General features: G+C 40.9%; 1 protein-coding gene and 1 long non-coding RNA gene across 3 annotated transcripts in view; one reads left to right on the forward strand and one right to left on the reverse strand.

The window, feature by feature from the left end:
* Positions 1-1,824: 1,824 nt before the first annotated feature.
* Positions 1,825-22,668, reverse strand: LOC128917678 (uncharacterized). 2 transcript variants are annotated; one of them, XR_008469332.1, is made up of 4 exons: positions 22,432-22,668; positions 16,918-16,998; positions 4,995-5,103; positions 1,825-3,186 (listed from the first exon to the last, which is right to left on the reverse strand). It is a non-coding gene; the product is annotated as an uncharacterized LOC128917678 (long non-coding RNA). The 2 variants fall into 2 exon arrangements; XR_008469330.1 differs by having other exon boundaries at positions 4,995-5,138; positions 22,432-22,587.
* Positions 22,669-22,688: 20 nt separating this feature from the next.
* Positions 22,689-26,417, forward strand: part of ARHGAP42 (Rho GTPase activating protein 42) — a 168,739-nt gene continuing 165,010 nt past the window's right edge. The window contains exon 1 of the mRNA XM_054220834.1: positions 22,689-23,186. Within this exon, the coding sequence (XP_054076809.1) occupies positions 23,033-23,186 (154 nt within the window). The 5' untranslated portion in view covers positions 22,689-23,032. The remainder of the gene's footprint in view (positions 23,187-26,417) is intronic.

The following is a 26,417-nucleotide window of genomic DNA, read 5'->3' on the forward strand; positions in this document are numbered from 1 at the left end:
ACAAAGCAGGGGAAAAATCTGCACAGAAGTCAATGGCTGAAAGATTTCATTTTAGCAAGCAAAATGCTTATTTCAGCAATATTAACCATTTAATGATATGTTCTTTACTTAAATAGTGAGATTATTTATATATCAGGTTAAAACTAGTTTTACATATTGGCTGATTAAAACCACATCATAAGTTCATATTTTCTTAAATTATACAGTTCTTCAGTAAAACCTTGTGCATTTCAGATGTAGTTCTTCAAAATCACCTGAAAGTCTGAATTGAATAAATATGCTAATGTTTAATTCCCCAATTCCTACAAGTTAGCATAAACAGGAACAAGTGCTAAAAGTGCAGCCTTACTGGCTGCTTTTAAAAGGTGTACACCCAAATCTGTTTGCCTAACTATATGCTCAATTACACCAGCTGGGCTTTTCAAATGTAGGTATTCAATGAGGTGCCTTGGTTTCAGTTTATAGTTCGCTAATGGTGCTTGTGCAACTTTATACAGTTGGTTTGGAGTCTCCAGCTACAGACTTATCACCCACAACTGTGCCCTAATTAACTATTTCCTCATGTTACAGAGTTTTAGTTTGCAAGTGTGAATGACAGAGCTTTCCACTAGCTCAGACTGAGAACAGAGGAGAGATTTCACTAGTGAAGTGATATATGTGCTCTCAGTGCACAAGGATGTTGCCTACTAGGCTCTGAGACAAGATTTAGCCATGGAAGAAGGTATTCATCGTATCCCTTCTTTAGCCACCTTACAAGAAGGAGAAATTTTAACACGACCTACTTGTCTGTGGCTGTCATGTTCCACTGCGTGACAAGCCACCCTGCCAGAAACACATATTCAGGTTCCTTCACAATTTAAGCAACGGTACTAAACACGAATTCCCACATGCAAAGTATTCGTTTGGGGAAGAACAGAAATCAAGTTGCAAACCTTCCTAACTTCAATAAAACTGTTGGCAGATGTGCAACACCCCTCCAGGGAGATAAAAGTTTCTGCGACCATAACAACTGCATGCTGGACACAGTCCTTGGTTGCACTGCTGGCAATTATTTGATGAGGTGAAAGCAGCTATATAAAAAGAAGAAAAAATTGTGACCTTGCTGAGTTTTCTACAGAAAAGTGCAGTTTTCCAAACTACATACTTCCATACAGTTTACCACCAAGAACCTGAAAAACCTGTTCTCATGTAAATCTGTCATAAAATAATACTACTTTTGGCAAGGCACACTCCTGGGGGAAATTCCCAGTCAAATGAGGAGAGTGATACTGATCTAATGAAAAGAAAACTAACATAATGACAGAGAAAAAAAAATAGAAAAAAGTCAAATGGCTACTCAAAGGTCCACATGCCTGACTTTGTGGGAGAGGTGAAAAGAGGGGAAAAAAACACCCCCAAAAAAATATCAATCAGGCTTTTCTCCCAGCATGATCTGACTAAATGAGGAACCTGCTTAAGGTCACCTCCAAACTCCATCTAAGCATTTGCCAACATTTTCAAAGCCATACCTACACTGTGCCCTCAAATCACCAACACAGGAAATTCAATATGGATTTTCAGTCACTTCAAGCGACAAGAGATCATGAAGTTCAAAGCGGTGGATGAAATACTGGTTTTCTGGAGTTAAACCCCAGAAAAGTGATTGTGGCGGGAGAAAGACCTCTCAGGTGTAAGGTCACTCCACAACTAACACAGCTTAACTCCTGGCTGCCGGTGACAAGGGACTGTCCCACTCTCCTGCCCACACTGGCTGTGCTTCTTCACATCAGGTTTGGTGACTGCGATGCCAGAGAGGGAGTGCAGCCACTCCTCACTGGTGGGCAGCAGAAAGAAAAGGCTGTCCCATGGGGAAGGATAAGCAGGAGCCAAGGGTGACCATAGTACAGGCAGTGCCATCACGAACCAGGGCATACTCCTCATGCATCTGTACAGCAGGCCCAGACACAGCATGGTCCATGCAGATAGCCCAGTCAGAAGCAGCGGACACTCCACCCGAGTGGAGACAATACTAAAAGATAGGTCTGAAATCCATCTCGAAGACAATCAATGTAGGTCTGACTCCATCCAGGAGACACGGCCACAACCTACAACACAGCTCAGAGAAGAACTTGCTGCCCAGGCATAAGCTTAAGAGGAGCTCCTAGACCAATGAGCAGCAACTGTGGATGAAGGTCCCAGGTGAGGCTGGTCAGGGCAGTTAAAGCATATTAGTTCTCTCAAGGCACTGACATTTGTATCATGGAAAAATATAGTACTAAAAAGCAAAATCACTAGGAGCACTTGCAACTATAAGGACAAGTTACTTGTCTCTAGTCTCTTCAGTGTACGCACCATGTACACACTTCTGATTTATAAATTAAAATATCATAGAATCATAGAATTGCTGAGGTTGGAAGGGACCTTTAAGATCATCAAGTCCAACCTTTAACCTACCCTGACAAAAACCACTTCTAAACCATGTCCCTAAGTGCCCCATCTACCCTTTTTTTAAACACCTCCAGGGATGGTGAATCCACCACCTCCCTGGGCAGCCTATTCCAATGTTTAATAACCCTTTCAGTGAAAAAATGTTTCCTAATATCCAATCTAAACCTCCCCTGACGTAACTTGAACCCATTTCCTCTTGTCCTATCACTTGTCACCAGGGAGAAGAGGTCAGCCCCCATCTCTCTACAACCTCCTTTCAGGGAGTTGTAGAGGGTGACAAGGTCTCCCCTCAGCCTCCTCTTCTCCAGGCTAAACAACCCCAGCTCCCTCAGTCGTTCTTCATAAGGTTTGTCCTCCAGACCCCTCACCAGCTTTGTAGCCCTTCTCTGGACACGCTCCAACACCTCAATGTCCCTCTTGTAGCGAGGGGCCCAAAACTGAACGCGGTACTCGAGGTGGGGCCTCACCAGTGCCGAGTACAGGGGGATGATCACTTCCCTAGTCCGGCTCACCACACTATTCCTGATACAGGCTAGGATGCTGTTGGCCTTCTTGGCCACCTGGGCACACTGCTGACTCATATTCAAGTGGCTGTCCCCCAACACCCCCAGGTCCTTTTCTGCTGGGCAGCTTTCGAGCCACTCTGCCCCAATCCTGTAGCGCTGCATGGTCCTGACCCAAGTGCAGGACCCGGCACTTGGCCTTGTTGAACCTCATACCATTGGTCTCAGCCCATCGGTCCAGCCTGTCCAGATCCCTCTGCAGAAAGAATTGATTAAAGAATCATTTAAAGAATTAAATGGATGAACTTGTCCTAGCCTCCTATTGCTGAAAACAGTAGCTAATATTGATACCCTGACTCCCTCCCACTCATTTTAGGCAATGATACATTCAGGAAATAATGGCAATATAAACTGATTTATGTCCTCTTATCTGCTGGCAGATCTTGCCAACTGGAGTTCTGCACTGGCGTCTCACGTCAGTGGTTGGAAAATATGATGAGTCATTTACAGCTGTTCTTTACCCCGTGGTTAGTAAAAGAGTAACAGATGCCTGCCTTGTTAAACCTGAAGAATATGAGACTGCTTGAGAGGACCTGAGTAATTGCCATAAAGGCAGGAGTTCAACCAATCCAGGCAGAGGATTTTATGGAATAAAGCTCTTCTGGGAGGGTGCATGTGTGTGTCTGCCTGTGTTTGTGCTGAGAGGAGGAGTTCTAATCTGAGAAGGGAACAAACAACATGTGACTGGACTACAGTTAAGATTTTTGGATATAAGTAAAATTTTTGAGGAAGACAGGCTAAAGGTAGAATAATAGAGGGCTTTGAAAATTCATAGGCAGGCTAACAGGTTTACATTGCATTTTACTGGTTCTTAACTTTCAGTCAAACAACTTCAGGAGGGAGACTAGGAACCATGAATCTCTGAGAAAAAAAAAAAAAATCAGTCAAAGACAATTTCCAGAGGGATGAAAAAGGAGGTAGAAAGAGTTCAAAGTCTGTTATGGACACAACTTTAACTTCAGCCTCAAGGGACTTTGCTCTTGAAATGGCAGCCACTGTTCTAAGCTGGATGTCTAATTCACTCCATGGAATAGATAGGGTACGTATAGGTTTTTGAAAGGCATTCACGGCAATCAGTATGTTTGGTATAGCAGTTACTAAGCTAGGGATAGATAACGGGAATTTGATCAAAGATCCATTTTCTCATTGTTTCTCCTCCAGCATCTTCCCATAGAGAGGGAGAAGGACTGAAAATAAAGCAAGCAGGCACTTTGTGTCCCTGCTGGAGATTGGCACCTCTCCAGCTCCTGAGCCTTCAACCACCGCACAGGCATCAGCAGGGTTGTAATTCTCTTTTCAAGCTGTGGGGCCAGAGAGGTGCTGAGGTCACTGAGTCCTACCAAATCACCTGATGCATCTTAGGATGCAATTCAGTTGTTAATATTGTTGTTGTAAATGCTTTAATACCAGGATGCACCAGTTCTGCCAGCAGACATCTGTCTTCCTCAGCAATTTAGATCCTCACAAGTGCCTAGTCCTGGACAGAGATTTTATCAAAACCTGGGTGCACAGGAATACAGGAAAAGGACAGGTATGTACCCACAAAACATGTCCTCAGGGAAATCAGACCATCACTTCCTGCTAAAAATCCAGCACAGCCTCCAGCTGGATGATACCAACTCCTTCACCTACATCTGGATGGAGAAGATCAACCTACTGTCATTTAGATGACATCTGCATTTTGTTCCAAATGTCTCATAGCTCACACCTCTACCACACCAGCCTTCTTCACTAACCGCCTACTGGTGCCTGTGGTCCTCTTGGCAGTCAGGGTCAGCCTCCTGGCTTTGTAATTACAGACTGTTGGAGGCCTTGGGCTTCATATCAGCCTTCAGAGTGCTTTGGTGTAAGAGGGGAGGTATGTCTTCCCATCAGCTCAAAGGTCAGGGGATGTAAGGAAGGTGGACCCCACACTCGTGCTTTGAGGAGGATGGGAAGCAGCCACTAGGGATACATGGCAAGAATAATTGGAGCTGGAGGTCTTAGATTCAGCAAGGCACATACCTGCCCAACTCTGCCGGGAGTGTTCGGAGATGTAGGATGAACTCTGGACCTTGGAGGGCTGTCAGGGCACCTCTATACAGTTGTGCATCCAAATCCTGTCGGAGCTGGACTGCAGAAGATACTTAATTTCAATGTAAAATGTATCTAATAAAACAAAACAAAACATAATTCAAGGGGAAAATTTAAAATCACCCAAGATGCCAAATAACTCTGTGGAAAAGTTGTGTACCCTAAAAGGGCGCATTCAGATGAATCAATGAGATTCCATCTCTCAGGAATGAATAATAAAGGTTTCTTACCATGAGGCTCATAATTCTAACACTTTCAGCAGAGAATACAGTCGCCATCTACTTCAAGAGGAAATTCAAACCATTTATTTTGATCCACCAACATTTCCCTCTACCGTGCCAAGGAGAGAGAGGAGCAGAGCAAATGAGGAATCTACACTCCTTGTTTGTTGTGGGGAAATAAATACACAAACTAGAAATAAAAACTGGAAAGTCTGAAGATATTACAGTAATAGAGGCCATAAAAAACAAGCTAAAAAGTCTCGTATTACTTAAGTGAGTCAGACTTCTTGGCAGCCTCCCATGTAAGTGGTGAGGCCCAAGACTGCTTACCTCATAAGACAGTGAGCAGATAAGACTGCGTAAGTGATGATTAAAGATAAGAAGCCCGACATGAGGTGGCAGTAAGGGACAGTCAAAAGCAGCCAGTCTTAGTGTAATGAAAATGTAAGGCAGATAGCCCACGCAGACACTGAGTACACAGAGGTTCAAGGACTGAGTGTCACCGAACTGGCAGCGGTGCTTCAGGTCTGTTCAAATACACGGAACTCTAGTGAGACTCTGTTTCTCCGTGTGTAGGAATACTTCTTTATATTAAACATAGCATTGGGATACCAAAGAAAACAGAAAATGTTAAACATGTAAACCAAAAGCAGCAAAATCGTGCCAGCACAGCAGCAATTTTATATACAATTACTGCAGCATATTACAGGTTTGGTAGCTGAATCAGCAGAGCTTTCAGAATGGAAACCCATGAAATGTAAATCTGCGTAAAGCTTATTTGCTATCCCACATCGCTTATTTTTTAGAGCTACAAAAAATCTGTTAGTGAAGACATCTGAAAGACATGCTGTTAGACATAGCATTTTGTTTTATGGTGTGCTTTAATTTTATGGTTCTAACTTCTTGGTTTTCCATGGTAAAGATCAGAAGAGCAGTACACTATGAAAACTTCTTTCTTTGTTGTGGTGGCCCCTTTTCCCCGAATCATCTGATATTTTTCAGAAAATGGGAAAAACATGTATTTTTCTGGTAGGTGGTGTGCACATGGAAAAATCACATTGTTTTTTAACATCCCAAGAAAGTGTGACATTCACCATATTCATGTGGCTCTTGTTGTAGGTAATATTACAAAAACATTTACAAATGTCCATAAAAAAACCTACAAATACTGTAATTTCTTGTTATAAAGACCAGAGAACACTTACTAACAGAGAGGAAAATTTTCTTCTTGGTGTAAACTATTACTTGTTCATTAACTTTCTCTGAATAAGACAGAGAAGATATAATCAAATTAATTAACATGAAACAGCAATGTTTTTTAATATAAAATTAAAATTAAATCAATTAGAAACTGGAGATTCCAGCCTGAAATAAATTTTAAAAACCCCAACAAAACACCAGAAAAACAAAAAACAAGCCCGAATTTACCTATAGCTAAGCAGCTTTAGGTGTTATGGGTTTGCATTCATACCAAAAGAAATAACATATCATTGCAGCTGATATATGTAAGGCTCAAACGAACAAGGTTCCTTATTAAAGCAGTAGAAGCAATCATGCTCCTAGTTTATCTTGCCCAAGGGTCATCCTTTATATTTCCTTCAGTCAAAAAATAATTATTTTCTTTCCGTTAGTGTGAACTGTTGTCTGTATTCACCTGATACATTTTTCTACTGGTGATCACTGGTTTGATACATGCTGGCCAAGATGATTCACTTTCAGAACTAACTATCTCCTTTAATTTAAGGAAGTGAGAAAATGCCAACAGCTGTTAAGGAAGGGATTACCTGAAAGACTGAATCCAATTTAACAGAATTGTTTTTCCCCCCTGAATTTCACAGATAACTGTCAAAATAGCAGCGGCACTAAAACTAGTTTCAGGCACAGCAATTCTTTATAGTTATGCCTGATTGTTATGGCAAAGGAAGAAGCAAACTCCCAAGAGTTATAAAAATCACATGATTCTTCAAGAGCAGCTTACAGTTTTCACTAAAGCATTATTTTTTACATAACAGAAGCCAAAACCAGCTTGACTTTACTTTTCCGTGTAATCTATCCTTTTTTCAACATAGTATATACTTGTCATCTTTTCCATGTTTTTTTTAAAACCAACAAAAAGCAGTACAGTGTCTGACCTAAATCACATGGGCTTAGGATGCATGAAATGAATTAAAAATATTAAAACTCTAAAGACATTTTAAGTAAGCTTTTTTAAAACTGCCTGAAAAATTAGGGCAAATGATTGTGTGTGTTTTCACTATAATGAAAGAAGAGCTCACTATCCTAGCTTAATTTCCAGAAATCGCAAGTAGGAAGATAAAAATTGAGGTATTTGACATTTTAGGAAACCTAATCTAAAAGTTTAGATGCTCCTTAATGCAGGAAGCACCTATGTTTTACCAGTATAGTTCCATATGGCCCTAAACTAGAAGACACCCAACCCAGTATTTTGATGTACAAGTCCTATAATGCAGTCTTCAAAACTCTTGCCTAAAATAGTGCTTAAATTTCTTTCGGTAAAATTTTCTGTGGATCTCTGGTTTGATTTCAGCACATACCCAGACTATCAACTGGCGTGGCAAAGCAAGCCTATAGTTGTTTCTGTAGTAACCCTTACGGAAATAATCAGTCGTGTTTTTTAACAACACAGATCGATGGTTCAGCTAAACTAATGCATTAGAATAGCCCAACTTCATTTCATTTCCCCCCATTTTCTGGCACTGTTGACAGTTTTGTAGGGTTACTTATGTGATAAGTGTGCCTTCCCTGGGGTCAGATGGCGAGGGCAAAGAAAAGGGCAAAATCACACAGCTGTGGGCAGGGAAGAGCACAGAAGTGCCCTTTTCCATAGCCCTAGCTGCAGTTCAGCTTAGATGCCACATTGACTACACTTGGGTATTGCACTGTAGACTTGCCTAACATACACAGACCAAATCATGTGCTGTACCAACACAGTAAAACTAATCTTTTCATTAAAAAAAATAAGAAAAGACTAATTTCTTTTTGCATTTCTTAGGCAATGTCAGTTCAAACTGACAGAGTATTTTCTGAAAAGTAAGGGCATCCAGAATTCTGAGCCCTCCTCAACTCAAAAGGGCATTAAAATTTTAACCCTCTCTCTCTTGAGGAGCACTCCCTAATGCAGCTCTCCCGTCTTCCTGCAGCTGTGTTACAACCCCACAGCACGCACACACACTGTTCCCGACATCCCGCACAAGGGGATTTGATTTTGACCTGCACTCCATCCTGTTCCGTACACTGCTTTCAGGGACACTGCAGCATTTTTTTCTTGTCTTGACCATGTGATGCATGAAGCATCCTGAAAAGCAGCCTGTAAACTTCATATAGGATGAATACTTTAATCGTTCAGTTGCTCCTTCAAAGTCTGAGGTTTTTTCTTCAGTATGAAAGCTTTAGAAAACTGGTTTGGTGACATTTGTGTCCATTTACTCTTCAGAATTTTTATAGAAAATTTTAACCCAGAACACAAGTAGGCATTTCTGAATTTTAACTGCTAGTTGCAGTTTGAATCAGCACAAAACTTATCCTTCATGGGATGAACACTAGCATGATTAAACCCATTCCAGGAGAATGAGTTGTTTTGTAAACACATGATAAAGCAGATGAGTTAGATCCAGGGTTGTTTACTCGCATTGTTGCAGCGCTTACAACCATTCTCTTGTAATAAGAATCCTACACACATTCACAACAAGGAGACAATCCTTGACTGAAACAGTTTATAGCTAATGTTAAATTGGAGAAATGAGAATAAAGAGATTATAGGCAAGTGACATAAACAGATATGGAAACAGAAGTCTATGTTGTTTAGTTTGCCTCAGGAGAGCCGAAGATCTACGCCAAAGTAAAAGCAGATACCGTCATTCCAAATATTTCAGATGTGAATTAAACCACTGTTAAGGCACAAATCCACAAAAAAATATCTATCAAAGCTAAAGATCCAGTTGTGAAATCAAATTAATAGTAGAGGCGTCAGTGATATACAAAGAAGTGGGATGAGAAAGGTAATAGCTAGAAAGCAAGAGATCTGCAGGTGTGTAAAGATACTGCCAACTCAGCATTCTGCTCCCCCACATTTAAGGCCTCCAATCCAGAGAGTGAATCCTAACAAAACCTATGACACAACAGAGATCACACCTCAGGCGAAGATGTTTAAGTATAATGAAAACAGCTGTTTGTAGGAGGGGAGGAAAAAATTCCAACATGAGGTAACTTACCTTTAAATGAGTTTCCTGTTAAATAGGCAGATGATGTGACCTACTTCTGCCTACAAAGTTCATAGAATGTGTTGGGTTGGAAGGGACCCTTAAAGGTCACCTAGTTCAATCCCCCTGCAGTGAGCAGGGACATCTTCAACTCAATCAGGTTGCTCAGAGCCTCATCGAGCCTGGTCTTGAATGTCTCCAGGGATGGGGCCTCCACCACCTCTCTGGGCAACCTGTGCCAGTGTCTCCCCACCTCATTGTAAAGAACTTCTTCCTAATGTTTAGTCTAAATCTACCCTGCTCTAGTTTAAAACCTTTGCCCCTCGTCCTATCGCTACATGCCCTTGCAAACAGTCCCTCCCCAGCTTTCTTATAGGCCCCCTTCAGGTACTGGAAGGCCGCTATGAGGTCTCCCTGGAGCCTTCTCTTCTCCAGGTCATCAAACCCAACTCTCAAGTGCCCAATCAACATTTTATGTTCCACATCATACAGTACCAGAGACCGAGTCCAGGGCATCTCCTTACTGCTAGAACCCCCAGACAGGCTTTCCCTTTGGACTAAGCGAGATAGACAGCCTGTTGGCAGAAGCACTGCAGATTGGCACATTTCCTCTTGATTTTTTCATGAGAAATACTGTTCCTTTGGCATATGTCCATCTCTGGTTCTGTTTGGACTCTGTCCTGTCCTTTGCCTCAGCAATCTGAAGCCATAACGCTACCCTATCTTTTGAGAAGACCTAAATTATGTGGTTGGAAGATTCTGCTACTGCCTGGAAGATGTTGTTTCATCATGGGCATTACTGTTTCACTCAGACCTCAAACTGGTTCTCCACGTTTCTGTCATCACAATACTGTATGATTATGGTTCTTTTCATTTGCTTTATGCAATCATGTTTTTCATAACATAGAACCTGTTCTCCATTAAAATGGAATTATATCAGTTTATTTCAGCAGATGAGTGAGAATTATACAATTTATCCCTAATACTAATCTCTTAACACAGAATCATGCTCACATAATCACTACCTTCACTGAACTGCCCATCAGAACAAGAGAAAATCATGATCGAGGAGCTGTAGCTCCAAACCTGAACTCAAAAGATGAGAGTTAACTCCATTCTCTGTCATAGGCTTCCAGTAAGACCTTGAACAAGTCATTTAAGTCACTTGCTCCAGATCTCTTTCAGAAAGGTACCTTACTTTCTCACAGCACCGATGAGGCAAAGCTGTGTCTGTGTAGGCTGACTACCATCTACACTCACTCTGCTTTTTTCCTAATATCCCACATGACAGATATTATCAAAGCACAGCAGTCTGGCTTTCAAAATAGAGTCTCTAAAGCTGTACGATCCTTATAAGAGACTTTTGAACTTATTACACAGTAGCTTCTAAGAGATTTCCAGACATGAGCGGAGGATAAAAGAGCCATTAAAAATATTTGTGTTGTGTAAGTCAAAGACACACTAGTAATTACACTACAAGCTTGCAAGCGTACAGAATAAAAAAATAAATTATTAAAAATACTAAAAACTTTACTGCTAGATACATGCACAATAAGAAAGAGTTCAGTTATATATATGATTGTAGCTTTATAATTTCCCAACCTTTTAAATATATAGATAATGGTAATGCTTCAAATGTTTTTTTGAAAAGACAGATATAATTTGCTATTGTGAAACTCCCTGGCTGCATGAAATCCTACCACTCTTCTCATGAGCCACGAACACAACTCAAAACTCAGCAGGATTTCTTCCAAATCAGTGTTCCCACTCCTTTGCATCAGATTGAGATGCAGAAACCGAGTCATAAAAACTGAACCACATTTTTCTTCAAGCACAATGAATGAGAACTTTCTTTGAAGTGGCAAGGATGTAGGAAGAGGAAACATACTCGTTTGTTCTAGATACATAAGGTTAAACGCTTACTTTCAGAAATCAGTGGAAACCTCTCTGTGCCACAGCAACCAACCACCCTGACAGTTTCAAGCCACAGAAAATTCTTCATCTGCAGCAACTTAAGTACGTGGATAAAAGAGTTTGAGGTATTTTCTCAGCAGAAACTTAAATGAAAGACAAGACCTAAGTAACAGATGTTCAACAAAGCTAAAATGATTAGATTCAAAGCCCACTGAACAGCTGGAACTTCCCTTGATTTCAACAGGCTTTCAATTAGGCCTAATTAAGCTTAACCTTTGAAAAGATAGATAAAAATGTGAATGGCCAAGAACTCATAGCCTTGCAACCCAAATGTTAGGACTTCAATTATGTTTTTGGTTCTTAGTGAAACTGATAAAGTCCCCATGGCTAGGAGTTATCAGTAGGAGAGAAAATGAGACAATTCAGAGAGATGATGTAATCTAAGATATCATACCCTGAAAAAACAGGTCCTAGTCGGAATCTTGAGAGATTTTCTACTTTAGACATAGCTGACATTACTTAAGGATAAGGATGGGTTAGACAGTTTTCTGTGAAAAAATGCAAGTGCTCTATTATTTACAGTTTTTAAGAATAAACGAGACTGTTCCAATATTTAAGTACCCTTATCACTAGCCATTTTTTCCAGTCTAACCTCTCATGCTGTAATTTAAATCACTTACCTTTTGTCTAACTAAACTGAACGTGTAAAATAGATACTCCCTCCCCTTTGAAATAGTCTTGTATCACCCCTCAGTGTTTTCTCTGTATAAAACCCACTCTACCTTCCTTCAACATTTCCTCTTGTTTCCTACATCTTTGACCATTATCACTATTCCCTGCCTGTCTCTTTCCACCAACTCCATATCCTTCTTGAAACGCCATACCTGAGAAGCGGACAAAGCCCAGACCTTTCTGTTATAATGGAAATGACACAAAATGTGCCTTTTTGCAATGATATAACTGATAATTCAAGTTCAGCTCATGAATCTGCTATTAACCTCAAGATTTATGTAAACCTTCTATTTAAACAGTTGCTCCTTATCCTGTATTTGCACATAAATGTAGAATATTTCCGTTACATTTATTGAATAAATAACTTTTTCCAGGTCTTTTTTTTCAGGCCACTTCTTCATTGGAACTACAGACCACTTCTCAGTACGCGTGCAGAACTTTGCACCTTAGTGTCACCTACAAATTTAATAGAAATATTTTTTGTTTAAGAGGGTACTAAAAAAGTTGATTGTTTTTGTAAATTGGATGATAAATCTGTTAAGTCCTTTGAATATATAAAGGACAAATTTTATTTTACAGAGTAGTCTTTTCCTTCATAGCAATATTTCTTTTAGATATGGTTCTTAATCCTTGGAAAGAATTAAAAATTATCTTTAGGGGGTGATCATTAAAGGACAAATGTTATTCTAATTAAACAAACATTGCAAAAGTAGTTGAATAGGGCAAGAGTCTTCAGGAAACAGGTTTCAGCAAACAGGGAGATGGTAAGTAAAGTCATTTTCTGAAAGAATTTGAAGAAGAAAGGAGTACAGGTAGGATTACTGAAAGATTATTTTGTAAACCAAACTATTCCAGAGCAAAAGACAGATAGTAGGAGTAGCAGAGACCATTACGGCTGCATTGAGAGCTCTTCAATAACTTGAAACAGTGAAGAATGAATCATACCAAACGGAAAGCCAGGATGAACATAAGAGACGAAGGACACATCGATAAAAGCTAAGATGTGAGGGGAAGTAATGTGGCATAAAGAGTTATATGAAAAATTTTTAGAAGTAAGATGTAACAGAAAGACAAAGGGAACAGTGAAGACATTATTGAGAAACAAAAGATGCTGAGAACGTGAAAATACCTAGAAGATGGAATACTAAACCACTGGCATAGACTTGGCAAGCATGGAAAATATTCAGCCTCATTAGTTTCCTCTTTCAACAGAGTAAGCTGCCTAGTAAATAAAAAGATGCAATAAGCTTTTACATTAGCATAATTTTTAAATTTTGGCCTGCACTGGCATCCTAATGGAGAAGGCTAATGAGTCTTAGCACCAGAAGCATAAACAAGCAGTTGGAAAAACTGATTTTCAAACTCACTTTCAAACAACTAGTTTTCAGTAGCTCCCTGTCATGCTGGGAGAACATTGCACAACTCCGAAGAGATCTTTCCAAATTCCAATTTTCATTTATCAAAACCACTCATGATTAAATAGAAAATACTGTTGGTGAAAGGATCAGAATTTAAAATTCTTTTGACAAATCAGTAAGATAACTAGTTTCATCTTACTGGGTTTGGACCAAACAGAAGAACAAAATAATGTGCAATTGTGAGAAAATAAAATACAGAATACAGAAAATAAAGAATGACAAATACTTAGCTAGATGGCGTGGACAGAAATGGGCTAGGGTTACAATGGTTTACACAGTGATGTCCTCGCAAAGAGCCGTCTCCTTTTAGGATGTAATAATGGGAATGATAACTAATTCTACAAAGTCAGCTTTGGTGAGTCCTCACAGGAAGTTCTATGTCAAGTTTAGGAACTGCATGTCTAGCAAGAAACTAGAGAGAAGTCTGATTATTTTTTTTTAAAGAGCAGGATTTTTTAAAAAGAATAAGAGTTTTTGAAAAAAAGAACAAAAGGCTGTGAATTTGTTTGGTCTAGAAAGGAAGATGGAGGAGACATGGTAAAAATGTCAGAAAAAAAGACCATAATCAATTTTTCTTCATGTCCAAGGGAGAAGAAAAGGAAGAAATATGATCGACAGCAAACATTAAAGTTGGAGAAGCTTTTTGGCAGGATAGTGAAACACCAGAAGATATTATCTGAAGAAACTAAGAAAATACTCTTATTGAGAACACTAATAGGCAGTTGAGTTCTTTCTCAGGGATGGCTTAGCTACACTTGATTGAGCCTTAGTGAGGAAATTCATACTGCATGCTCCCTTTGATCCTCTCTAGCCTTAAATTTCTATATTTTTATGTGAAAACATACTGCATTAAAAATGTGGGGAAGAGAAAGAAGGTAGATCATCACGATAGACAAATTACACAATATTCCTTTTCCAATACAAGGAGGAGAGAGCAACAAAATACATAATCTTTATCAACGTCTAATTTAATTTTAGAATACCAGATTATGAGCTCTCTAAGGTAGTTGTCTTCAGCCAGCATCATTTGCATAATCACAACGCTAGACAAGGACCACATCACAAACGACTGTACATCGAATAGCAACATAGACTAGCAGCAACTTCAATGGCAACTTCATTTCCCATGGCTCTGAGCAACATCAGATAGTTTTGTGGGCCATGTGTACCAGAAGGTTGAAGGCAGATTGAAACAGGTATCTTCTCTCCCTCTTCTCCCAAATATGGGTTTATCATCGAGTAATACTCCATTTTACATTCCTGATATGAAAAAATGAAATCTGGATTGTTTTATATCATAGCAAACTTAATTTCAACACTTCCACACTATTTTCCATTCTGAATCTTTATCAGTTACATGAAGAATTACCCAGGGTGGCTGTAATAGCCTGATTTAATTGTTTTTTAGATGTGTGACTTGTTTATTTTAAATATGCCTGTAATATATTTGACATGACATTTCTGGTTATACACTTTATGAAACTGCTACTAAGAAAAAGCAGTTACAACAAAAAATGTGTAGTTTTTTAAAAAGAAATGCAAAACCAACAGGACTTCAACTCAAACAAAACAAGTTACCCTGTAGATTATAGTACAAGGAAACATAGCTATTCCACTATCTACAGGAGGGCTACCCTGTTGTTCCCTTAATGTAATGAAAACATTATGAATTAAACAAGAAATGAAACACTGATGAGAAGAGGACAGAGTTCAAAGAAAGTGCACATTTCCCTTGTTCACATGAAGATCTATTGTGCATTCATAGATGGAGCCATGAAAAATAGACTTCACTTACTATTTGATTTGGTTTTATACTAAAACAAGAAGCACTTTCCTACTTTTTGGCAGTAAACACTTCGATATCTTGGAAATTATAATGTAACTTACATATTTCAGAGGAAGAAGGGAAAAACCCACGTCAGCAGTGATCAATTATACAGTAAATGGAAAAAAAATGCTAAAAACAGCCAGAACAAGAATATGGTGGCTAAAATATTCTTGGGGAATTTAATGTTGCATTATATATCTTTTATGCATTTTGAGGTTTACTAAAATAGTTATCCCTAATTTATTCTAGTACGATCATTTTGCTGTAAATCCTCAAGGGGACACTGCTATTCTGCAATAGGTATTTTAGTAAACTTCCAAGTGTAGACAAGTTTATGGAAGTAACTTACTTCTGGCCCATTAACCTGTCTCAGTTTCCATACCTGTAAGAAGAAAATGCGTTTCACTGCATGTATTTTGCTCTGAAGCTGACCCTAGACACCCAGAGTCATAGCCTGTGTCTTTCACCCTACGGCTGCTACTCAACGGCTTTCACAGAAATTGCTTGACTAGTTTTTAGAGCAGAATGGGACTAGAACACATCCTTGTAGGCTTTAATCACTAGGCACAGAAATTATTCTGCCCTTATATGCCATAAAGAATACCTTTTCCTGGATTCAAGCAGAACTCATAAACTCAAAACTACGTAGCCCTGTCAAGACCTAGGCACTTCTGTGCATGCACAAAAGCAGAGCTTTAGGTAATGAGGGGAGTTTTTTGATTTAGTTTCTGGTTTATCTACCTCCATAAACACATATTTAGATTAATGAAAAAATACTTAAAGATTTACTTCAAAATGGCATTTGTTAGGTACTTTCTCAATCTTGAACTGCGGTACTTTCCAAGTAAACTTTTCTGTAATTAAAGTTAGTTTTCAGGGCAGAGATTGCTTTTGGTAAACTGGTAGTTCACGTGTCATCCAACATTTCTATCACAGTGTTTAACTTGGCCAAGTCCAGATTTATCTTTCGGAACTCAATCCAGCCTTTTACTTGGCAAAATGCTTTCATTACTTTATGACTGCCAAGAGGCTTGTAAGACTTGCCCTTTGGATGGGCATTTCAGCCGTGTCCTGTCCGCACGGGGAAGTATTTATTAGCAATGGGCCTACCTTGCCTGTTCTTACTGGAGTCAGCTTGTTTCTCACACTCAGTCCACCCTAGCAGATCTCGATGCTCCCAAAAAAAACCTAGATGACACTGTATCATAAAAAGACTTCCTTATCTTTTTTCCACCAGTTATCTGCTGAGCCAGTCTAAACGCAAGTTACGTGCTAGAGAGTACTGAACGCTGAGGACTTCAGTATTCCAGTGAATGGCAACTAATGTGATACATCAAGGAGCTCTTGGCCCTTACTGATTTTTATGTTGTATCTTACTGACAGACATAGCAAGGATAAACTGTTTTTTCACAGGGTTAAACGGGATACAAGGTTACAATTACTACTTCAAATTTACAAATAGTGAGGTATTAAGATGAGTCAGAAATTAATAAAGACCTTTCCTTTAAAGATCTTACATACCTGCAAATCATACTATGAAATTACTAGCTGGAGAAAATGATGCCATCTCACTGCCCTGTATTTGTAGATCTGGTTCTGCTCCTGAAAAACAAGAAGCACAGCAAAGACTTTATGCGTGATCCTCTACCAGTTGCTGTCCTGATGTCTGTTACCACTATACAGTATGGTTGCAATTGCTATCTAGGGACATGTGATAAAGAAGACAGCAGAGGTGTTTACCCATTTTCCCTCTCTTGCTAAGCTTTCTGTGGCATCCTTACTATCGTGATCTTCCAAAGTGGCTAAGCTTCCTTCAGGAATCTTCTGTTATTCCTGTCTCTCAACATGTATACAGTCAGCAGTAACCAGAGAAATCCACTTTGACCCGAACATTGTGTAAAGAGCTGAATATACCCTGCCTTTTAGCTCATCTAGCACCATAGAATCACCCAGTTCTTATCTGGTGCAAACGTGCCACCAGTGGACTAAGGGCAGGACCAAAATTTGGTTACATCTGCCTATAGCCTGTTCTTTCATGTTCAGGGTGATACAAGTGACAAAGCTAGTAAGGATGGCATCCACTTATGGAACCAGATTCTGGATGTGAAAGAATAATTTTGGATAACTGGGTTTCTTGCTTTTCACCTTGATTATGATTTTGAGAGTCCCATTGCTTACTTACTTAATGCAACAAACTACAGCAAATAAAGTATCTAAATTACTTAAGGATAATACAGAGAAGAGGCTACAACAGAATCTCAGCAAAGAATACGTGAATCGAATTTCAGTTAAGATGTTACATCTACTACCTCTCAGACTCTTTGCTTCCAGGGGGTAAACTAAAGCATGAGGGTACTTCTCTATAGTATACAGACACAGAGAGTGATCCAAAGACTTTTCATGCTGAGTGGAGCTCCCCAAAGCTGTCAAGAAGAAATATGAGCAAGGCATTGTCTGAAGTTGCACCCTTCTAGAGGTGGACACTGTGAATCAAGCCTGCAGGAAACTAACATCTAGCTTTCCACTTTGTAGGCAAACACTTTAGCTACTAAGATATATAAATGAAAGTAGCAGTCCTCATTACCTTGCTGTGATTTTTAAGCTGCCACATTTACTGCTTCATATAGAATGCTGAGTAGCCTTCCTCTGCCAGTCACTTGTACTGTATCGATCCCATCCGAGATTTGGGAGCTGCTTGTCTAAATGTCTGTAACTCACAAGGTTTTAGACACCTACTTCTTCAAGTAAATGCTATTTTGAGCATACCAGGAGGCAGAACCACAGCCAGTTAGGGAATATTCAGATTCAACAGAGACATACCCAGGAGGCTTAAGCAAACACAGCGTAAGAGCGACTACACATGATTTTTAATTTCAGCTTTGAACTTCACTGTTTGAAGCTTCTCCAAACCACCTGGAGCTAGCTCATGTATTAAAAAGACTACAGTTTTTTTTTCAAGAAATATTATTGATCTGTAATTATTGATTACAATCAGAAACTCTGATAGAAATGCATGTGTGAGTAGACCTTTGTGCGCAGAGACCAATATCTCAGGATAACATGATCCGTACATACTAAATTACATGGTTTGGCTTCTAAACTATGATTTTGGCTAGCTACTCTCCTCCTCTGACAATGTTAACTTGCAGTAAAAAAACCCAAAACAACAAAACAAAGAGAACCCATTGGCAGCTATATCATTTAACGATCAGTTAACAACACGGAGATTGTATTCCAGAGACAGCAGTATCACTTTCAGTTTATACGCACAAAGAATTATGAAACTCAGACTTACTTCCCTGGTTCATTTTTATTTATTTTCAATTTTTTTTTCAATTTGTCACTGCTAGCCAATATAAACTTAGCATCTAGAATCTTAATTTAATAAGGAGAAACTGAAAACTTTTAATAACATTTATCCTAGCAAGTTACTGGGAATCTTGACAATTCCCATGAAGAAACCAATGGGAAACTTAGATAAAACAAGATCTTTAGAGAAACTAAAATGAATTCAAATACCCTGTAAATAATTGCTTGAGTGGGGTTTTCTGTGCTATTTTTTCTGTGCTATATAGGTACAAAGCTAATCTTGTACCATTGAGCAGTTCAAGCGGACTTACAAACATCAGTGTCTTTGCATTCTTTTTGCCTATAATCCCCCACTCTCTCAAGGGAAAGCAGAAGTTTTCAGACGACAGAGCAATGCCACGCAGCTCTATAACTAATTTTCCCATAATTGTGTACATTGTGGCAGCAGAGATAACATGGAAGTTGGCAGAGTCTCTCTTCTAAAATATTTCCCTCTAGATAAGAGACACTCATGGTCCTTACCTGCATTAACTGCTAAATTAACAGCATCTAATGGAGCTAGGAAGAGCCACAACATTGAGGACTGCACGTGTACCATTTCCTCACTGTCCTAGTCAGGGGAGGTACACTGCAGTAAGCAGAACCAATACACACCTCTCCCTCCTTTCCTCTTCCCAGGAAAACCTAGCTAATAGGACTATGATAAGAATATGCCCCAGGTATCCTCTAGAGTCAGAGTAGGGCCATTGATTGGAAATTATAGCTCCGTGTTTACACTTCAGAGGAAAAGAAATCTACAATAATTGATCTGACCTCATTAGCATGTAAGATTTTAGGATAAGCTTAGAATAACAAACGTAGAAGTGGATGAAACAGGACAAAGCTCCCTAGGGTTCAGAGAAAAAAGTATCTCACTTTTCATTCATCTCTTCACAGCTTGTGATAACGTCAGGCTAACTCATTTACTACAGCCTTCTACTTAAGGGACTGGTGCTTCTACCTACTTAGGTGTCGAAATGAGTTGTCATTTAGTGTAGTTCACTCTCTTCTAGCACACTGTTAGTTTTCAAAGAACATGCTTTTTGTTACGCTACGCTTCTCCCCAGTTTCTACCATCTTTTGAAGTCCTGAAACCTAGTGTTTCTACTAGTGGTCTGTACTAGAATGTTCTTAGTGAAAGAAAAACAAACAAGCAAACAAACAAACAAACAAATAAAAAGGATAAGTATGGTTATTTCCTGCTCACTATAAAGCCCAGACCTTTTACACTTCACAATATACCTTCAAACACCTTGTTTGCTTTAGAAAGCACCAAATTACAGGGTTACACCTAACTCCAACACAAAACACATACTAAGACTTACCTTTTTATCAACATTTTTTTGCTAGTTAACCTCTCTGCAGGTATGCCAAATCACTCATTTACCAGGCTCTCCTCCAGATGCAGCCATAAACGCTCATTAAGCTCACAGGTTAACTATAAACCTTTTTTCTACCAGTGGAAAATAATGCAGGGTTGGGTGCATATCTGATCACATATTGCTTTATGAAACAACTATCATTCCTAACAAATCTATTTCCTTAAAAATAAAAGCTTCTTCTAAGAAAAGGGAATGGCAGTACAGGTGAACTGTAGGTTTTTTACATGGTATTTTATGTATGCTGGGAAATTCTCAGTTCAGCTAAGAAACATGGATTATTCTGAGAAACATACGGAACCAGTTAAATGGATAATGGTAAGTTACTCGGAAGGAGGATGTCAGGCTGGAGGGAAGTTCTTAGTAAATATTGCTGAGTCCACTATTAGTATTGGTCTCATTAATATTTCCATTCATGATCCTAATACCAAAAGCAGCAACGTGGTTATGGAACTTCTGAAGATGAGAACATTATATAGTATGAAATGAGTCATCTCGAAAACCAGAATAATTGCTCTGAACTAAAATGCTAAGTACGTGGTTTGGGGACTAACGAATATTTCTGCTCTAACTTTGGAATCCGCTGGTTGAAAAGAGAGGAAAAGAAAGATCTAAGGGACTTAGTGAAGCCATAGAAATAATTTGGTCATGAAACAGACATATAAAATCTTCATCAAAGGTGTTTCTAGTGCAGTAGCACAGTCATTAACCTGGCTGAACAAGGTCTTGTGTATAATTTCAGTAAACCATGATGAAGTAAGATGAAATCAAAGAGATCTAGACAAGAACTACAAGAATGAGGAAGGAAATTAATATTTTATGACACAAAGCTTTTATTTATTTAGCTGTTGTATGGAAAGCTTAGAGACAGCACTATTGTATTCTAGAACTACATCAAAGAATAAACATGGCAGAAGACAAAGAATCTTTTCAGCTACAGATAACACTGAAAGAAGAACAAGTGTGCCTAAAATGACTCTATGAATATACGTAGGCTGAAAATTAGGGTTTTAATAATCAGAAAAATTCTATTTGGAACAACCTTCCAGTAGCTCAACTGGATTTTAAATGAGGTTTATTAATTTACAAGTGAGATTACATGCTACTGCCTGAAAAAGCAATGAAATAAATTCATTAACTAGTCCTTTCCAGTCTTACTCTTTCTATTATTAGAAAAACAATTTGTCTCAGGCAACATGTTGATGAGCAGAGCTTTGTGATCACTGTGAATTAAAAGAGTCTTCAATGGGTCTATTAATATCAGCATTGACAGCCAGTTCAGAGATTGTCCTGTGGGCAGGAAGTCTCAGCCTTGTAAAATCAGATAATTACTACTTTTTTCACTTTAACAAATTCTGCAGGTCATATGGTTAGAAATTACAGCCTCTTTTCTGCATGCAGAAAAACCTATGATGAACATGGAGAGCTCTGATGAACGGTTAAGAACTATAAAGAGCACACATTGCGTCAAGGAACTACAACACGCAACAGCTTTGAGCCTTCCCCCATTTTGGTGTTAAACTGTGTAAATATGGAGACCATAAATGATCTGGTACCAGAAGGGCATGCACAGCTAGCACAGAAGCATCACTGTCTTCTTGAAAGCTATTTTTGGCAAGCCGTGGGCTGTCCTGAAGTACAATCATTTTTATGGCCAGTTCTTTCCAATGGATTTATTACTGATTTGAAGGTGTGTTTACAGACAGCTCTCCTCAAACCCAGTACGTTTGTATACATATTTGCACACTGACATGGTATGTCTGGCAAAACCACTCCAGATAAACACACGAGAATCATCCAAAATATTTCTGTTTACTGAGATAAACCCACTCACATACTTGGAAAAACACAACTTTGCTGTAGTAACAGAGCTTGAGGTTTCTTGATGCTCCTCTCTGGGATGGATTCATCTCAGCGGTATCCCCTCATAGCAACCAAGTGCCATGGCAGAACATCTTTCTTCCTACCTTTTTTCATCTCGTTTGCCTCTGCCTCCCTCTCTCCTCCTCCTTTATGCTTCCCTGCTCTCTCCTCTCATGATACACCTCCATCGGAGCAGTGCCCTGACAGCTGCCCGCGCAGGCAGGGCTGCACTGGGGTGTCGTGGCAGATCCTCGGGGAGGCCGAGCAGGCCCGGCCTGCCTCAGGCCCCAGCACCGGCCGCTCCCCTCGCTGTGTGGGGGAGAAGCCCATCTGGCAGCTCCCTCCTCACAGCAAAGGCGGGCTGCTCCCCCCCACACCAGCCTCTGACATGAGCGGATCTCTCCTCCAAGCGCACTGTTTTAAATACCCCTAAAAGCCCCCCTACCCCTGAGGTGGATCCTCCTTCCCTGCTTTCCTCCGGGCCTAGGTGAAGGAGGAGGCGAGCCCTCGCAGGGCTCTGCGGGCTCTCCGCCGCTCTCCGCCTCACCCCGAGCCGGGCCAGGCCAGGCCGCAGCGGGCCCGCCCGCGCCGCCGCTGGAGGGCAGAGAGCGGAGGGGGCGGTGGCGACCGAGGGGCGGGCACTGCCGGGGCCGCATCCCCGGCGTGTGAGCATGCCGCGGCGGGAGGAGGGCTTCCTCGGCCGGGCCGGGGGAGGTTCAGACCGAAGTTAGGGCCGGGGAGAGAGGAAGAGGGATCGCTGCCGGAAGCGGCGGAGCGGCGGCGCTGGGAGCCCGCGGTGCCCCGCGGGCAGCATGTAGCTGGGTGACAGCGACAGGAGCGCGCCGCCGCCGAGGGCCGCCGGCTTCGCCCGCTGAGGGGGCCGGGGCAGCGGGTCGGGAGCCTCGCCGGGGAGGCGGAGGCAGCCGCGGCTCGCCTCGCCTCACCTCTCCCCCGCTTATCCCTCTGCCCTCGGTGCCGTCTCCCGGCGCGGCACTCCCTCAGCCGCCCGCCCCGCCGCCGCCGGCCGGGGGGCCGCGGCCGCTGCCATGGGGCTGCCCACGCTGGAGTTCAGCGACTCCTACTTGGACAGCCCGGATTTCAGGGAGCGCCTGAAGTGTCACGAGATCGAGCTGGAGAGGACGAACAAGTTCATCAAGGAGCTGATCAAGGACGGCAGCCTCCTCATCGGGGCCCTGCGGAGTGAGTCGGGCGGCGGAGCCGGGGGCGGCGGGCAGGGGAAGGGGCTCCTTTTGTTTGAATGGGCGGCGGGCACGGGCTCCCCTGCCGGCCGCCGCTGAAAAGCGCCTCGGAAACTTTCTCACCCCCGCTCCCTCCCCGCCGCTCGGCCTCGCCTCGCCTGCGGCGGGGTTGGGTGGGTTTCCCAGGAGAGCGGGGGCGGTGCGAGGCCCAGCCCCGGCCCGCGGGCCCGGCCGCGCCCTCCCCGCGGGGGCGCCGCCGCTGCCGGGGGGAGCGGGCCGGGGCCGGGGGGTCCCGGCTGGGGACGGGGGCGGGGGAAGAGCCCAGCTTCGGGGCTGGAAGCCGCGGTGCAGATCGCTGTGCGGACCAGGCGCGTAGTGCTGCCAGTGGTCTGTCTGGTTCTGGGACCTTGGCTGCTAATTAGGGGTCTTTAGGTAATGGAGGTGTCCGTGGGCAAAGCAAGACACTGAAGTGAATTTATACGAGGAGAGTTTACATTTACCCTTCCCCTTGTCCTTATGTAGTACTCATGTATTTTGGAAGAGTATGAAAGCAGCGATAAAGATGAAGAGCTCGGCGCATTTAAAGCGGGCGAGCCGGGCACTGACAGCTGCTGGGGCATGAGAGCGGCCCTGGCGCTGCGAAGAGCGTGAAGGGAAAAGGGGGAATTGCCATGAGCGTTGCTAGACTCGGCTTGTCCTCCTCTCCCGTAACACCTCGCCACCTACATCTTTTCTTTAAGTCCTCTGGAGCTTTCTCTCCTGTTGCCCAGAGCTTTCCTTCAGGTAGAGCAGAGAAGTGACCTACAGCTTCTCGTGCTGCAAAATGAGATGTTCAAGGAAAGGAGTCGCTTTAATCCTTAAAAATATCTGCCACATTGGCACAGTATACTAGTTTTGTAGGGCGAAAGGTAGCAGTATTGCTCTTTATGTGGACAGTGAACAGGTGTTTACTATGAGCTCCTGAACCCATAGGAAACCAAACTGCTGCTAACCCGCAATCTAAACCCAAAGTTTGCCTCTTTACCTGGGACAGGAGGTCAAACTGTGAATATTTTGTTTGGCCAGCAGTAGGATTGAATGTTAATTGTATGTGTTCGTGCGTCAATATAGTTTATTTACAGCATTGCATTTACATTAAGCAGCTGCTGTCTTTTTGAGACTTTTTCATGTAAGTGCACATATTTCTGGACATGTCTCTATTTTTGTGAGTAGCTGGATACAAATCTAGCATCTTATGCGAATTTGTGTTAAATTCAATAAATTCCTGTATCCATGCCCACAGAATGTGAGATGATATACATAATATAATATAATACATAGAAAATGTGCGTGTGTGTGTATAGATACATATATATAGATATATATATAGCTAAAAACTCAGTGGTACATTTTTCTTTGTGGAGCAAAAAAGTTTGGGTTTTAGTTGTACTTTGGGTCTTTCTCTTTGTTAAAACAGTGTCTCCATAAAGCAGGAAATCTGAGCTTGTTTTAAGTAGTAAAAATATAAGTTTAATAAAAACTGGTCCTATAAGATGGTGTGCGCCAATAGTGCACAAATACCCACATGGGTACTTTTTTGACCTGGGCTGGCAGTGGAAATTGACTGCTTTTTGGTCCAGATCAAATATGAACAAGTACAACTTTCTTCTTAAGTTGTCAAAGACAAACTGCTGCGTAGAAGGAATATCGTTCTTGAGAAGTAGTTTAGACCTTGATTCTGAAGAGACTAATCCCATTATTTCTGTGAGTCCTTGCTAGATTTAGACCCTGTAGCTACATGTTTAACAATTCTCGCTCTATTCAAGGAGAAGCAATATTTCTCTCAAGTAACAACTACGTAACTTGCAAGTTCTCCTGATTTTTAGTTCAAATGTTATTGTGTTTGACACAATGGTTATTGTATTCTATGTGCAACTTTAAAATGCCATGTGCTATAGTGTCTTTTAGCTTTTGGAAAATAAGGTCTGCTCTGGTGTAGTAAGAAATACTTCTTCTTTTACTCATTTAAAATCCACTTACTTTTGTGACGATGCCTTCCACAGAATATTGCCTCAGTCTCTGTGTTAGGACAACCAGGGAAATGTCTGTATTTTTCTCAACAAAATAGAAATCCTGTCTTTATACTGTACAGACTCTGGTGTAGATGCTGCAAAGACAGTGTTCCTCTTATGGCAAGTACCACTATTGTATGTTTCCTAGAGTAGAGAACTTTTGACTCATTATAGCACACTAGCTACCCCTACTCAGCTTTAAAATCAGGGGAGTGTGAAATACTTGTGCAAAGCCGTTTTGTTTTTGTGTTGTTTTTTTTTTAATTGTCTTTGAAAACCTAATCAAACAGTGAAGTAGTTGATTTCAGTGATGAACTCTTTTGATTTGGTCTTTGACTATTTAATAACCTAAAAGCCCCGGAGAACAACAGGCATTATTTACTATGTTTTATCTCTTTAGGTGATCTAGAATTTTTCATTTTCATACCATTTTGGAATATCAGTTCTGTTGGGGGAAAAATCCAGACTGTGCTGCAGAGCTTCAGTGAAAATGAGTTTTGGAACATTTCCTTCCTGACCATGTTTAGAGAAGAGACAGTGAGGCTGATTTAATGTAGTCAGAAAATATTGTAATCTTCTAAAGTTCCCTAAATACAAGTTATTATATGAAACTACAATATTTACACATTTTTTCCAATGGAATTAAACTTCTATATTAAAAAAGTTACAAAATATTAATTTGTGCACAATCCAGTATCTAAGAAGTTACTGTAAAAATGCAATGTTTATAAATACCTGATAAAAGACTCCGCATAAATTGAAGGCAGAACAAATATGCTTAATGTAGTATGCAAACACTTTTCATTTTAATTGTTGGAGTCGTCCCAAGATAAGGTCAGACTTTATTTTAATGTGGTTTCGCTACGTTCATTTTGAAGAATGCTGCTTTCCAAAGTAGTATGTAGACCTGTAATACTTTGCTCCATGAAGCAGCAGTTGCCTATTATGAATGTGAGAGCTAATAATGCTAGGATTGATATCAAATACTCAGCAGCCTTTTCCTAGTGTTTTTTGCACTTCTTCCTTCTCTTTCTAAATATGTAAGACTCTGGGAGTACCCTAGAAGAGCACAGATTATATGATCCCATTTAGTTAGGTGTTAGCATTACATTTATATGGCCACTGTGCCTCCTTCAGCCTTGTCCTACAATTAGTATTTGCAGTGAGAGACTACATTTTCT

This window comes from Rissa tridactyla, chromosome 1 (assembly GCF_028500815.1).
Source record: "Rissa tridactyla isolate bRisTri1 chromosome 1, bRisTri1.patW.cur.20221130, whole genome shotgun sequence".
Lineage (NCBI taxonomy): Eukaryota > Metazoa > Chordata > Aves > Charadriiformes > Laridae > Rissa > Rissa tridactyla.